This window comes from Lutjanus erythropterus, chromosome 1 (assembly GCF_056507025.1).
Source record: "Lutjanus erythropterus isolate fLutEry1 chromosome 1, fLutEry1.hap2, whole genome shotgun sequence".
Lineage (NCBI taxonomy): Eukaryota > Metazoa > Chordata > Actinopteri > Lutjaniformes > Lutjanidae > Lutjanus > Lutjanus erythropterus.
Genome location: NC_139317.1, coordinates 9,571,718 through 9,587,609, shown reverse-complemented (window position 1 = coordinate 9,587,609; position 15,892 = coordinate 9,571,718). Strand labels below are relative to the sequence as shown.

General features: G+C 37.6%; 2 protein-coding genes across 4 annotated transcripts in view; one reads left to right on the top strand and one right to left on the bottom strand.

Annotated features, from left to right (window-relative positions):
* Positions 1 to 149: 149 nt before the first annotated feature.
* On the bottom strand, positions 150 to 8,825 carry LOC146332615 (transmembrane protein 138-like). Of its 3 annotated transcripts, none has more exons than XM_084723654.1 (5): positions 8,485 to 8,825; positions 4,337 to 4,937; positions 3,970 to 4,141; positions 2,477 to 2,552; positions 150 to 447 (listed from the first exon to the last, which is right to left on the bottom strand). In XM_084723654.1, exons 3-5 carry the CDS (start codon positions 4,093 to 4,095, stop codon positions 335 to 337), a joined length of 315 nt encoding a protein of 104 aa, XP_084579780.1. In that variant the 5' UTR covers positions 4,096 to 4,141; positions 4,337 to 4,937; positions 8,485 to 8,825; the 3' UTR covers positions 150 to 334. The 3 variants fall into 3 exon arrangements, with proteins under 3 accessions (XP_084579780.1, XP_084579772.1, XP_084579763.1); XM_084723646.1 differs by lacking the exon at positions 8,485 to 8,825 and adding an exon at positions 7,714 to 8,467; XM_084723637.1 differs by lacking the exons at positions 4,337 to 4,937; positions 8,485 to 8,825 and having other exon boundaries at positions 3,970 to 4,156.
* A 2,896-nt stretch (positions 8,826 to 11,721) lies between these two features.
* LOC146332614 (CD151 antigen-like) overlaps positions 11,722 to 15,892 on the top strand; it is a 32,840-nt gene continuing 28,669 nt past the window's right edge. The window contains exon 1 of the mRNA XM_084737418.1: positions 11,722 to 11,922. The gene's annotated coding sequence lies outside the window, so the exon portion shown is untranslated. The remainder of the gene's footprint in view (positions 11,923 to 15,892) is intronic.

Here is a 15,892-nt window from a genome sequence, read left to right as displayed (position 1 = left end):
TGCACAGGACGGAAATGTTGTGTATATTTTGGCTACAGTTCCTGTCAGATACGTGTATAATGCATGTGTTGCATTGAATGAATTTCTTATATTAAATTTGGAAATTGGTGTTCAAAAAAATGTAATTGGTACTTTGATATTTTACTTCAAATATATTTTGTGTACCTTTGAAATACAACGTATTGAAGTGGCCATGTTTTCCCAGTGTGTGGCTTTTCAAAATGCACACTTTATCATAAGATATTTTCTTTCCATGTGGGCATTTTTTTTTTAAATTGTGTCACAGCCGTTTTCATACTCGTTCCGGCCTCTGTGGTGTCCTGCTGCAGTGAGATCACTGTCTGACTCGAGCAAAGACATCCCGCAGCCACGGTGAGTCCTCATACAGGCGAGGGTCGCCCAGATACTCTGAGGTCCTCTTGTACAAGTAGTAGTACAACACAGAAGCTGTGAACAGGAACATATGTGAGCATGTTTTAACATGTAAGAACACCAACACAAAAAACAAAATACAGCATAATACAAAGTACACTCGTCTCCACCTTTTAAAACAATTTCCAGGTCTAATTTTCAAATAATGGAGGACAGAGCTTTAAAAGTCAGCAGGACAACTTATCCAAAACAGCTAATGAAAAATCAAATTAAGTTTATAATTTCTATGAAACCTCTATTAATCCTTTTGTTACATTGAAAATGACATTTTTCAATTCAGATACTGTGGTAATGTTTTGTCTGTTTAACTCAATTATCACAGGTCCTGTATTTCTTACATTATTGCAGTAAATGCTTTTTTGAAGGATTCATGTAACTGCTGCATTAAGTAGACGATATGTAAATTCTGCCTCTAGGAGTCTCTCTCACATTACAACAATAACAAAGGATGCAGTATGATGACATCAGGACTTTTTGTGACTCAGGCAGATATTTTTTCATCAGCAACATAATATTAAAGTTTTATTCACGTTATGTTTAGTTACGTTCAACAACTTCTTCACTGTAAAAACAAAAAAGTTGAGAAAACTCAAAACTTCAAGACAACTTACTTCAATAGATTTTAAAAAGTTTTATCAACTAAAAGTGTTTTGTAATTAATAATTAATGTTTCTTCCTTACATTAGCTTGAATGTTCAAGTTTTAGAAATGCCAAGAATTCTATATTTCAAATTTTTTAAGCAAACCCATTGAGGTGAAAGTGAATAATGTTTAAATAATGACAAGTCAGGTTCACGACTAACTGTGAACATTGTTTTGTACAAATTTCTAAAACCTCTCAGTCTCTATGACTGAAACATTCAAGTTAATCTAAAGATGAAAAGTAAATTATCTCAACACCCTCTGACTGATTTCACGTCACACCCTCCCTAGCAGGAAACCCACCATTACCTTAAATAAATTCCAGATTCCTCTGGGTTTGATCATTGTTGGGAACATTTGGAATAATGTAAGTACACAACCTAATCTAAAAACATTATTCACTGTTCATCATTACCAGAACGATGATAAGACACGTGAGGATAAGACAAGTAAGCAAAACTAAATGCCTAAAAATGAGTGGCTTCTACTGTAGGTTATGACTTTGCACAATAATTAAGGTTAGCTAAGAGATAATATGTGATTACACATGAATGTTAGCATTCCAGACAGAGACTGAGAATTGGGAAATTCCCCACCAGCATTTAAACCTACATATGGGATCAGAAAAGTACAACTCAGCCCAGCAGAGTTTACTGCATCTACAGGTAGCTTCATAATGAAAGATTTTGTTATGTGAATGATGTGTGGAGCACTGAATCACACTCTGAGTAACCGACTGGACGGCTCTTAAGTATCAGACAAAACAGAGGGAGAAATAAAACATGGCTACACTCCGTCCTAACACTTCAACGAATCACCTGCAGAGAACAGCATCTAGACAATAAATCCTTTTATCCACTTACGAGCTTATACGTGTATGAAAATCACACCCGCATGACGATGTGAGATCACTGTCTGGAGCCTGTTGGTAAAGAGGAGGGACTAACACACTCACAAAGAACTCTGAGAACTCTGTGAGCTCTCTGTCAGTGACCTTCAGATGAAATTCAGACGAAATGCTATTTTGTTCTCTTTGACAAAGTCTTTGACAAAATTAGAGATGTTCACTGCAGCTCAGAGGTCTGAAAACAACTTATATAAACAACCGTGCACACAAGGGTGAACTAAAAGGGTGAGGGGGTGGTGGTTCAGTTTACTGAGGCCTTCAAAATAAAGAATTATGTTTGATCTTTGTACTGAAAAGCGGCAGTCACTCCTTTGTAAATATTTCTGATCCAAGGGGAAAATTCTGAGTGAAAACACAAAAGCTCTGCTGTGTTCTGACTCCTGTGAACTGAGCATGTCTCTAATGTGAAAAATAATTTACATCTATAGTGCTGCGCTGATTGCTTCTCTTGCTTCATTTAAAAATGTTTGTGAATACAAACAAAAGACATCTTACCTGTTCTTTGGAACACAAACAGCACCTGAAGGCCGTCTGTCCAAATAAATCTGTTGGTGTTCAGCCAACGCAGATTCTGGAAAGATTATACAGAAAACATTAACAGTTATTTTGATGCATACAGCTTTTTTTTTAATGATTTTTTAAAAAAAGATTTAAAAAAAATTCTACCCAGGCTTTAAAAGGCTTTTTCAATTTAATTGTTACAGATAAATAATAAAAATATGAAGACATTATGACAAAAGCTCAAAAGGGGGGAAACAATTGGACAAAAATGGAAGAAACATATAAAAGAGAAGAAAAACTAATAAAATTGAAGGGATCCTTTCGCTAATTTAAATAAGTAAATTTACAGCCCCCATTTAGAATAAAATAACTTACAACAGGTAGAGAGTATTTAAAGTTTCATATAATCCCATTATTCTCTAAAGCAAATGTTTTCCCACTTCATACTGTGTTGCTATAGGTTGTAATGGTTTGTCACAATTATTATAATATATAGGTTCAGATTTGTTCCTGATGGAGCTTTAAATATAAATATTCTACCTGACAGAATAATTGTATTTATTAAGTGGGGATGTTTTTTCACTAGAACACCAATTTTGAATTATTTTTTCTTTATTTTATTGGACAGGGATTATGCAATTTAACTTAGTTCCAATATGAAACTGATATGTTGCACAGAGAGTTTATAACTATCCTAATTTTCAACTCTTGTCTCAAGTTGGGCTTTTACCTCCAGAATCTTGCGACACATGAACAAAAGAAACAGTCCTCCTCTTCTTCACAACAGAATCCACATAATTCTGAATGTTCAATGTTTAACACGTTTAACAAGTTGCTTTGATTACTAGTAATTTTGAAGAATATCTTCAATTGAAAATTTCTGGAATAATAATCAATTCAAAGGCTTCAAAGTTCATGTTTTTAATCACTTGCCCAAGCGGGCAAATAAAAAAAGTAAAAACTGAATTATTTAGTAGTAAAGACTAAAGCTGACTGTCATGTTTAATCTACTGCAACTGCAATATCTATAAAACTTCAGAAAGATATTCAGTTAATTGTGATAATAAACACAGAAAAGCTTTAAATCTCAAAGATTGAGAGGCAGAAAACAGCATTTTCTGCCCGACATGACATTTAACTTGACCTGGGTAAGTGGGCAACCCTTATTGTTGGGCCCTGTGTTTTAAAAATTGTTGTGAAAAATTGTTTCCAAGGTTTTAAAATTAATCTTCCCCAAAGGAACATGTGGAAAAGCAGTAAAGCCCCTACCCTGTAAAATGAACTTAAACTTATACTTAAATGGCAAATTAAATACATTACTCAGTTCATTCTACTGGACATATTTTAACTTAATTTTATTAAATTTGCAGGATTTTGTCCCCTCATTCATTTTTATAAATGTGGTAAATACACAAAAACTATTATTGCAAAAAACACAATAACATTCACAAGGACTTCAGTGTATCGCTGCACGTTCGTGCACGTACCATGAGCCAGGAATGGAGTATGATACTGAAGGTCAAATAAAGAGCAGAGAGCATTAGCAGAGCTCTAAACCGCTCCAGCAATATGGCGACCAGGCCGACCTGGAACACGAAGGTGTTAAACAGCATCAACAGAATGATGATCGTGTTAAACAGGATGGCAATGTCCTGGATACTGTTGGGGAGAAGCAGACAAAAGGGACAGGAACAGAGAGATTACTGTCTTTGTACACGGCTATTTCATTTCATTCCAGCATCCCTAATGACTCAGTATAGACAACTAAAGCTCACTATTCTTAGCTCAGAATTATTTTGCCCTCGAGCCAAAGATAATTCTTGGCGGCTGAAACAGTGAGGAACACTTTCTTACATGAAAAGCACCAGCTGGACAGCCGGTTCAGTCCTGAGCAGCTCGCTGAAGGAGTTGACGAACAGGTCGAAGGACAGCAGGCTGAGCTGAATCAGTAACACCAGAGAGTAGTTGCCGGTTTGGAGCGTCTCCGGCCCGAAGGCTGGGCGCCCGGGCGGACTGTGGTTCCACGCTGGATCCAAGGCTGCACTGCGCTCGCACACACGCTACATAGAAACATCAATCCACACGCGACAGTCCTGACTGTTCTGAGGTCTCGGTGAGGCGTTCAAACGGCTCCACTCTGATTGTCCAAACGCGGGTGAAGTGTGATTGATAAGGGCTCCATTTTTTGTTGTTTAAAAAGTCCAGCTTACTTTGGAAAAACCGAAGTCCTTTCAAAACGGGAAACGGAGTCCAGTTTTGGGATAAGCTGCCAGGAAATCGCAGATGCCAACATGTCACAATGGCTGATTTTCACAGCTCCAACAAGAACAGATGTGGAAGCACAGGACAGTCTATGGTGTGGTGGAAACCTCCAGAAGTGGCAAGCAAAGGTTTCCTTGAACCTTCATATCAAACCTGGTGAAACATCAACACCCAGGTGCATCCGGCAGAGACTCTGTGGAAGGACACAGGACAGAGACATGAGTGTTCTGCTGGAAAAACTGTATTTACTGCACAGTGCAACTCTCATTTATGTGCACTTAAAACAGAGAAAGAGGAAAAACACATTGTTGTGTTCCCACTAAACTTAACCAGACACATTAAAGGGATACTCAAAAATCACAGAAGAAACGCCAAGGAACAGTTCATATTTATTTTGTCACGGCGTGGTCATGTTAGACTTTAACAAACAAACTGAGGCGTTTTTATCATCAAGCCTTCGTCAGAGAGTTTTAGTTTTAGTTTTAGTTTTAGTTTGATGACTCCCTGGCGACAGCTTGATGCTGAAGCATGTCAGAGATTGTTTGTTTTAAGGTCTCACATGACCATGCCGTGACAATAAAGGCATTTTGATTGTTTTAAAAGAGAATGCCTTGGAGTTTTTTCGTGATTTTTGAGTGCACAAGTGTCCCCATCCAAAGAACACCTCAAACCAACACATCTGGAGTCCAGAAAATACTCCTAATCAAACCTTCCCTTGCATCAAAGGGATAGTTCAGATTTTTTTTGAAGTGGGCTTGTATAAGGTGCTTATCAATAGTGTGTTCACCACAGTCCAAGTGTTGGAAGCTAAGCAATGTGCTGCTGTGAACAGGTTCAGCAGCAAAATGTATTTTAGCAGTCCCACTTAAAAAAATATTAAGATCAGTTTAAGTGTAAGCTATAATTAGAATATTTTCACCACTTTACCTTGCTGCCAGACAGCCTTTTCCAACGGGCAACTGCAATTATATAAACCAAAGATCGCCCTCTGCAAAACCACCAGAATCCTTCAGCAAAAAGTGTTTTAAAGGGTTCGTTGGACTCATCAAAGTCACACAATAACACAAACTAACCCACCAATCGAGACAGTGGCAGACCAGCAAATCCAGGGTAGGTAATACACTTACTATAGATAAGCACTTCATACAACCCCACCTCAAATAATCCGAACTATCTCTTTAAACAAACTGTCAAAACCGAGTGAATCCATTTTACTGTTTAATGTTGATATTCCTTTAAGAGGGTAACTTTTCAACCTTTTGACCTCATGAACGCACAGGATCTGCTGAAAAACTGCTGAAAATCAATATTTGGTCACCTGCAGAAGGATTAAGAGGAGCTGGATGCCCAAATAAGCCTTCACTGGTGAATCACACTGTTGAAAGGGAGGGACCTCATGCTTGCAACTGCAACTTGTGCAGCAGTGACTGAGGTGTGAGTAACCAAGAGCAGTTTTCTGCAGTCAAATATGGACCGGCATGTTAATGACTGAATATATTTCATACAGTTTCTATACAAGCAGAGTATATAAACTGCTAAGGAAAGGCTATACCCATCAAATGATGGAGACAGGCCTGCTTGATGTGTTTATGGTCAGTTCTGTTGATCCATCCGGATAGCTCGGGGTTCATTTATTTAACTTTTTTAGAAAACCATCGAAGATTTCTGCCACTCCCATCCTGTCATTAGCTTTTCATGTAACCATTTGCTATTAAAAGAAGTACTCCCCAAGTTCCATGTCCTGTGGCCATAAAAGTTTTGTCCCTATATTGCACAAACCTTTGCCGCCACAGTTCAACAAATATCCTGATTCCTTTGTGCCTCGTAGCTCAACATTCTACAAATACAGGGAGAAGTCAGCAGCTAGTTACCAAGAAGATAACACAGTCCTTACAGAAACCAGTCACACAGGAGGTGAATGGCTTGAGTGGAAGCAGGAGGTTTAGTTGCTAAAATGTGACACATCTAAGGACTTAATGTACTGTGGTGTTTGCCACCTAGTTTCCTTCACAACCCGAGATGTCAAGATTGTTTTTAATCAGAAATAACGCTTTCAGGAAACGCCACATCACAATTCATGAGAAAAGTGATCAACACAAGTGTCACAGTTAAAATAGGCTGCGTTGAGTTCTGCTAATTTGCCTTTTTTATGTTTGTTTGTTTTTTTGTGTGTTTTGTTTTGTTTTGGGTTGTGCTTCAGCATTGACAGTATGTGCAGGGATCCTCCCCAGGAAAATTTGTAATGTCAAAATCCTTATTTCCTGCATTCTAGTGATTTTTTTGTTGTTGTGTAGTTTCTATGGTGACAATGTATTAAAGTATTAGCATCTATCAGTGAAAATCATTGACAGTGTTTTCTGTTAATAAACACAGTGACTCAGGTGCAGATTCTGTTGAATTTAACCAAAAATTAAAATTCCATTCTCCTACAAAGATCTTGGCCTCTTTCATATCTCAAAATCAGACAGATAAAACCAAAGCTATCTGCATAGCTAGATAACCAAAGAGGCAAGCGAGAGAATTTTTTAAATATAATTTTTTATATAATTTGGGTGAACCAAACCTTTAAGCACCTTTAAGAAAAAAAAGTATCTTAAATTAGGGCTGCACAATTATTTGCAATATTGTCAAAATCACAACCTGGCCAAGTGCAATATCCAAATAACAGAACCAGTACCAAATCACAATTTTTTGAAAAAGCAAAAATGTGTGAGAAAACAGCATTATAATGAAGTACTGTGGTGCTGCATAGTTTTTTTTTCAGTAAAAATTAAAAGCCTAATGCAAAATGATTGTGGGAATATGACTTGTTTACCATGTTGTAGAGCCCCACCTTAGATCAATAATACTTGGAGTTTGCAAATATTCAGATGGTCTAATTTCAGCCCTCCAAGTCAAGCCCCAACACCGGTTACGATTCAGTTAAATAACAACAAACTCTACACCGAAGCATTTAAACATTAGTTTACCGTTAAGTAGAAAAGCAGCTTCTCTCTTGTCCTTTTTTGATGATGTTCCTTCAGATTACTTCTCATCCATGACATTAAAAAATCCGGCATTTGTTGTTGGTAACAGATTGCTGCAGAAAACAGGTCATCCTTTCACTAATGTTGCACCATTGGGAGTATTAGTTAAGTAGGTACTGTAAATCTTTGCCTCGGCTCCTCTTGTGAGCCAGGATCACTATCCAACAGGCTCCTTCACACTGACACCAGGTGGATCCTCTTATGACCCCTGTATTTATAGCTTGGCACAGCCTTGGCAGGTGTGAGGAAGATTAGGACCGCTTCTAAACAGTGGACACTACTTATTCTTGAAAGCTGTCCCAGGGAGATTCTGGGTTAGCAGATCATACTGGCTCCGTGGCAAAAACTGAGAAAAAGAGATAATAATATCAGTCTTAAAGGTGAAACATCTTGTTCAAGGTTTTCCACTGCCACTGATGCAAATCAGAGACAAATAGCCATCCATTTACACTCTCTCTTTTTATGAACAGTAATCAAAATATATTACTTTGGGAAATATTTAGTTTTCCTTTGACAAGAAAATAGTGGTGTCATTTAAAAAGACTTTGTTGTTGTTTATGTGCTCCCAACTTGTAGTTCTTAGTACTGCACCATTTAATCTTCTTAGGAAACAGCTTGCTCCTTGACACAGAAATGATATATCCTCCGTTTTACTATCGCAGAATATCAATTACTGCTGTCAAACTGCTGCCAAGAAAACAAAAGTGTGTGTACCTGTACATGAAGGTTGATTTCAGAGGCCGAAGCTGTCCATGTGATGCATGTGGCCACAGACAGCACAGTGTGTAACACAGATTGACAGCTGTCCCAGTAACAGGGTTTATCCCCCCACGTCTCTAATAGACAGGCACAAGGTTTTTGTCATAATATGCAATGAACTGTGGATAGTTTGTTTATGTGCACCTTAATTACTGCAAGCTTAGATACAAGTTTCCTGTTTTATTTTAATTTTGTTGTGGACTGAATTTCTCACTTCTCACTTCCTACTGATTTTTCCTCATTTTAATTAATCATTTATTTTCTGTGCCATGTCTTTTAATAGTGTCTATTCATGTAACTAAGGTCAATGAAGGTTTTCTTGCTGACATGTACAAAACCTTTCTTCAAAAAAAAAAACATTAAAAAAAACTTTAATGCCCAAAAATCATCTTGCATTGAGTTGTTTTTCCCTGTGAACTGACACTTACTACAAAAGACAGCAGGTTAAGGCTGCAGCTCCATATAAGTGAATGATAGTGGATTATAGGTGGGTGCTGCCTGAGCCGTATCCATTGCTTTTTTTCGTCACATTTCCATTCAAGATTACGGTAATGCTTCTAAGAAAGATATCTGGCATTGAGCCAGAAGAAAACTACTGCCATCTAGTGGTGAATATCCATTACTACAACATACAAGAGTTTTATTTATCACTATACAACTGGGTTGTATAGTATGTGTCATCACACACATGCACAAAAACAATGCTGCATCATTTACCTGTGCAGGAAAGTAGGTCTAACTTTATTACAGTGCATTTACTCAAGTACTCACTTGTCAGCTATTTACAAATCTGTATTAACAGGTAAAGTGGGAAACTGCCCTGCAGCCATGGACCTCCAGGGACCAGCCCTATCAGCTGTTTTTTGAAAATTAGTTTTTTTTTTAGTATTTTTTCAGTTATTTCAATAAGTGTTCATTGATTTCAGGATCCTCTAAAATTTCTAAATTGACCGAAACTTTTACATGCCATTTAGATAACTGTGTTCATAAACATCCTATGATTTATAAGTGAGCTGAAGTTATTTCAATAAGTTATCTGTGTAATCAAATAAATTCAATGTCCTCTAAAGCTTCTGAAGTGACTGGTACTTTGTCAAAATCGGCCCACTGGGAGTTGGAATGTGGCTACTTTTGGTTTTAAAAGCCATTTTAAAGGTGCTGGAAATGAATTCAGTATCCTCAGTAACCCCCAAAGCCACACCAATATTGTCAAAATCAGCCAAGCAGTTGCTGAAAATTTGTTCATATAGGTGATTTTGCTAATTTATGCAAATTACGACACATATGCAAGTTAATATCCAACAGTTTCATAATGATGGGGACCCATACTTTACATTTCTGACATGAAACTTTGGGGTACTCAGCAATTCCAGTTTCACTTCTGGCAAGAAGATGAGTAATATTTAGGGGGGATATGAAGTCTGTAATCGCCACATCATCAGAAACAGCTCCTCACATTGTTTAATGGGTCTTACGTGATGGTTGATAAGGTTCTACAATATGGATCAACAGGTTAATTGAGTCGTACAAAGTAAAGAACAATCAAATGTTAATTTCTTCAACTGATCCAATGCTTTACCACCAGACTACAAAGCAGTTTCTCGCCTCAGGCTGTGAGGCTGCATAATTCATCCTCCAGCCGTACTCTGCCTTGAAGAACGGTGCATTTTCATTTCATCGACTTATTATTTCTTTAATCACTGTATCATTTTTATTTTTGTAAGAAGCATTGAGAGAACTACAACTAACATCTTAGTATACGACCTTGTATTGTAAAGTGATCAATAAACTAGGTGAAGTCACTCAGCGAAGTGCAGATCCACACCAGGCAACAGATGGTGAGGCACCTACTGCAATGCCACCACAACTGCCAGATGCAACCGGTGCAAAGTTCTGCCAACATTGACATGACTTCCACATATGTTGTCCAGAGCTGAAACAAGATTTCAAACTGAAGCAGTCATTGATCACTTACAGGATAGGTGCCTAAGCAATGCAGTAAGTGAAGCAAATGCATCCCCATTTTTCAATTAAGGGGAGAAAACATATATTTTTGCATCGCTGTGTCTCCACCAACCAGTCAAGTTGCAGTTTTCATCCATGTCCGCCCACTTTCATTTTAAATGCATGTAGTGAAGAATTTGAAGGGATTTAATATGGAGTTTACCCCAATATTGACCTGTAACTTTGAAGGTATTTAATAAAGGTATTAAGTGTATTTTTCTGCAAATTGACTGCAATGATTTTAATCTCTTTTTTTTATCTGATAATGAGCTAATTATGCTAATTACTCAAATTGTTTGTCTAATTATAAAATAAATGCAGGCTGTAATGATGCCTTTTGTATTAATAAATACATTTTTTAAAATAATATTAATATCAATTCAAATTAATCTGGAAACTTCTCACAGACCCCTGGGGGGTCCTCAAACTACTATTTTGAGAAACACATTTTTACAGCATAACTCAAGAGTAAAAATCAAAGTACGGTTTTGTTCCAATTCCCAAGAATGACAAGAACGAGTTTGTGTGTAAAAAAAAGTAAAAAAAAATCAAAAGTTGCAAAGTTGCCTTGAAATTATTTGTTATTAATTTAACAACAGCAACGTTAGCTAATCTGTGATTGCGAGAGTAGAAGGCAGTGAGCACGTCTGTTTATGTTTTAGATTAACCTTGTTTTCACTTTTTTTTTCTTACTTCATTATTTTTATAAACACTGAGAAGATGAGTCCAAACATTTGACTGGCACTGTACATTAAAATAGGTTGTTCGTGTTCTTTTTTAACCAGTAACCTTGAGATAAAGTTGACGTTTAAATTTGCAGTCATCTAGACTTTTGACAACTTTAGTCGGGATGAAATGATCCTGCTTCTCTTCCACAGACAGAGAGAGAATCCTACTGGGCAAGCCATCACTCTAGCTAGTTTCCGATTGGAGAAACTGTGTGTGTTATGAATGCCTCCTGGTACAATTGCCCCCAGTCTCCCCTATATGTCCCTCAGACATGTAGTGCAATAAATGTATGAAGCAGCATACATCCAATCAGTATTATTGTGATGCTAGATTCTAAAAAATACACATAAATCCCTCAGAACATGCTTATTTTCCTCGTTGTTCCTCTGCCTCCCTCAGTGTCTGCTTGCATCATATAACCATCGCCCCGGGACAGTGAAAAAGCCTAGAAACATGCAGGTGGCCCGGGGTGGAGTCAGCAGCAGCTCCAGCCTCTCTGTCACTACATGAGCTCAGCACTTTGGTTTTCTAACCTCCAGCTCCACTCGGCTCTCGGACAGGCCTTCATCCAGGGAAAGTGGAATGAAAACAGACCGCATCTAGGACTATTTTTCACACGTTTTATCGCTTTATATCGCTAGAAGATCACAGAAAGGACAGGTAAGACAAAACAGGAAGTGCTTCTCTTTGATGCAACTCGATGCTGTTAGCTCAGATTGCGGTGTCGCATCGGTCAGACAAGGCTGCATTTATCGTCTTTTGCGATACAGCCGAAACATTTTAGAGGTTTGTGTGGAAGCTGGGTTCACGTACAAGTTTTCGTACAGTTTTTGCCGTCTTTAAAAGTAGGTTGTGTTGACAAAAGAGGTCGTATCCTCCACAGATGTTTCAGCAGCAGCGGCGGCTCAGAGGGCAGGCAGAGAACTTTAGCGTTAGCTTGTCGCTACACTGGCGAGGAGATGCGCTGTAACGTTAACTGTTAGTTAAAAAATCATCGAGGAAACACACAAAACTGATTTTTATCGAGATGGTTGGCATGTAAATTAATACATGGTGAGTTTACTCTATGTAGATCGTTATCGTGAACTCAAACCGTCAATAAAATCCACAAGAGGAGGTCACTTTCCAGTGGTTTCACGGCTGAGCCGTTGTTAGTACACAGTTGTGTACTGTGTACTAACAACGTGAAATGGAAACGTTTAACTAACTAGCATAACTTTTCCTTGTACTCAGTGTTAACTAGGTAGGTTGGTATAGCTAATTATTAACCATAATCCTACCAACATATTTAACATACAGGGAATACTGACTGGAGACCCCAAACATATAGTAAGAAACAACAGTCATAACAAAAAGTTTATTTATTTCTCTCATATAGTATTATTAGTTTGAATGCCCAGTAATTATCTGGACAGATAAATTATTGGTCAGTATTGGCCCATCTAGCAATATATCAGTGAATATTACATGGCTTTGTTAATTCTTATTGGTCAATTACAGCTTTTTAAGATCTGTTATTTCTGTATGACAGACCGTTGCTATGGCTACAGTTCTGATCATAGACTGGAGGAGCAATAAAATCATTGTTAAATCACTAAAATCAGCCTTTTTTTTTTCTTCAAATAACTATGTAGTAACACACAGTGAGCAGGTCATTATTGTAAAATAAATCCGGACATGATGATGCCAGACCCCACTTTAAGATTTTAGTGATTTAACAATGATTTTATTGTTCCTCCAGCATCTATGATCAGAACTGTGTCCATAGCAACAGTCCGTCCTTCATAACAACAGTTTGGTCTTCATAGTAACGGTCTGCTATACAGAAATAACAGACCTTAGAATGTTGCATCAACTAGAATCAAGTATTTAACGAAGCCATGTAATAAGTAAGAGGTTATATACAGTGAGCAGGGCATTATTGCAAAATAAACCCTGACAGGGTGATACAGGATCCTGACGCTAAGCAGAGGGGTTTTGAATCACCCTGAAGGTGCACCAATACCGCATTTTTTGGGCCAATGCAATGCCTATATTAGGGAGTGAAAAAGTTTTGATATCAACTTATTGGCTGATATTGTATATTTAGATCAATAAAATCAGAAACAACATCAGCACACTGAAATAATAAACTTTCAATGTTTTTTTTTAAGAATTAGGAATAACTATAAATAAAAAAGATAAATAGAAAAATGTAGGCTACAAAAATGCTGCATAAAAAATAAATATAATCTGCATAAAGTGCTGTGAAAGAAAGATTATGCAACACATACACCGAATCCCACTTTAGACCACTATAGTTATGCTAGGCCAATATCAGCCAACCAATATATCTGTCTGGCTCTAAATTTTAGGGCTGAACAATTATTGGAAGTATTAACAAACAAGAACTTCATCAGTAAATATTCCCATCTGTTAAAACTGCGCAGGGAGAATTGGGTGCTTTTGACTGGGGTCCCCCAAGACCCCCATACATTGGTATTTTTAAAAAGCAGTAATTAAAACAGAATCAGAAAATAATAAAATCAAGTAATTATGAAGACATTGATAACAAAGTCCTGAAAAACACTAGATTGAAGCACTAGTGAGATATTACAAGAAGACTCCAGGGGTCTGTGGGTACCCCACTCAGTGGGATTAAGGTTATTAGCAATAATTGTATTCTGTTTTTAGTCAAACTACCTACCGTCTGTACCACTGGGTTTTTTCCAGTCTGTTGAATGAGCGAGGTCACAGGTGTGATTAACACATCTTCAAACATGACTCACTTGAATCAGAGGTTTCAACTTAGTTCATCATTACCCAGGAAAGGCTGTGTTCAGACTGGTAACACACACTTATATTGAAATCAGATGACTTATTTATCCAAGTCTGGACTATTACTATGAAATAGTTCAGTAGAAGGAAAGAAAAACAGCACAAGTCTGTCAAATAAAATTATGAGAGCGGTGTTTCCGAACAGCTGCTCAAATCAGGAGCTTGCTGCTTTCATCAGTTGCACATGAAAGTGTTAAAAGTACAGATTTTACTTACTGTCTGGCGTGAACGGTCAAGTCAAAATATTGGATTTGAGGGATGAAATGGGATTTGGCTGTAATTTTAAAATGATGTAAACTAGGGCTGATTAGTCCGCTAATAATTTTCTTAAGTAATTGTTCTGTTGTCTGTAAAATAATGATAATATAAAAGAATATAGAACTAACAATCACAACGTGTAGATTTAAATGCAAGTTTTAGTCTATAACATAGTTTACATTCATGTTTGATAATGTAGCCTAGAAGTGCTGAAAACTGCTGTTATTTAGCTTTTTTTCCCCACAGCAGGCCTGCAAACACTTCATCTACCTTCACAGACCTGCATTGTATGTAACACTTAAATAAATTTGTTTATGCAGATAAGAAAAGCATTTCTGGATATGGTCCAACAGTATTTCACTGCTATAATCTCCTGGGGTAGACGAGACAGCCATTAGTTTACTACTAAATACGATTTGTGGTGAGTGTGTCAGACAGGTGGCACTTCTCTGCTTTGTTTACCATCTTGTTTAATGTGCCCTTGAGTAAAGATATCACGTCCTGAAATAAAATAAAGCTAATAATTGTCTAACTTGATTGTTGTCCAGACTTAACCCCATAGAGGGGATATTTCTCCTGCAGTGTTTTCCCATTTTTAAAAGAAAGCTTGTAAAGATTTCAGATAGTTAGCTCCTTTTCTTGACTCAGCTGTTTCCTAACCAGGCAGCTAGAAAAAGTAAAATCAATCAGTTAAGTCTTGTTTGAATTTAATTAACAAGATCACGCTAAGGGGAACCCGTCCTAACAGATGGTCAACAGACAGAGCCCAGACACACTCACTCATTCAAGTAGCGCTCACATCTGAATTGACAGTAGTGTACGTGGGGGCGGGGGAGCAGACGGGAGAGTCAGGAGGCGAAGAGGAGTGAAGAGGCAGTCAGAGGAAGGCGAGTCTGGGCTTGACTGCCAAGTGAGCCAAGAAAATTGTGGGTTAAAAAAAAAAAAGGATGTGAGACTTGAGGAACAAAGACTACATGAGGGCAGCAAGAAACAAGTGTTCTAACATTGATGAGATCTATAAATCTTGCAAACCTCAAACTCGGGTCGTGTTTGGCATTGTTGTGGTGAAAATATTGTCAAATTTTAATACGGTGTCAGTTACTGCGGTGTACATACAAAGACTGTTGCAATAAAAAAAAAAGTAGCAGTGACATTTTTAACCATTAAATGTGAGTACAAGTAATCGTTTTTAACTGAAGCAATCGCTCTCAAGCTGATTTATGAAACAAACCCTGCTGAAAATGTTAATTTGCGGTTAAAAGAAGACAAATTTTTTTGCTCCTAAAAGCGTTGGATGTCGCTACCAGGCATCAGAGAAGCGGGTGGTTATAATTTCCAGCCTTTGGCCGACTCTCAGCTCCTACTCAGTGCTTAGTCATGGATCTCTCTGCATACACATGTAATAACTCAGCTCACTGATTCTGCCTACACTGCTGATCTGATGCTAACTCCCCCATGTTCTGCATTAGCCCTGTAACATCTCGTTTGTTAAAAGCACCTCACAATAAAGAGAAGGCTGGCCTTTATTTCAAGCTCTGTTTCTATATCCCCAATG

Coding starts and splice junctions, on each gene's coding strand:
- LOC146332615 (XM_084723654.1), bottom strand. CDS start 4,095: ATGCTGTTTAACACCTTCGTGTTCCAGGTCGGCCTGGTCGCCATATTG. Junction 2,553..3,969: donor TACTCCATTCCTGGCTCATG/GTACGTGCACGA, acceptor TAATCTTTCCAG/AATCTGCGTTGGCTGAACAC. Junction 448..2,476: donor GTTTGTGTTCCAAAGAACAG/GTAAGATGTCTT, acceptor TCCTGTTCACAG/CTTCTGTGTTGTACTACTAC.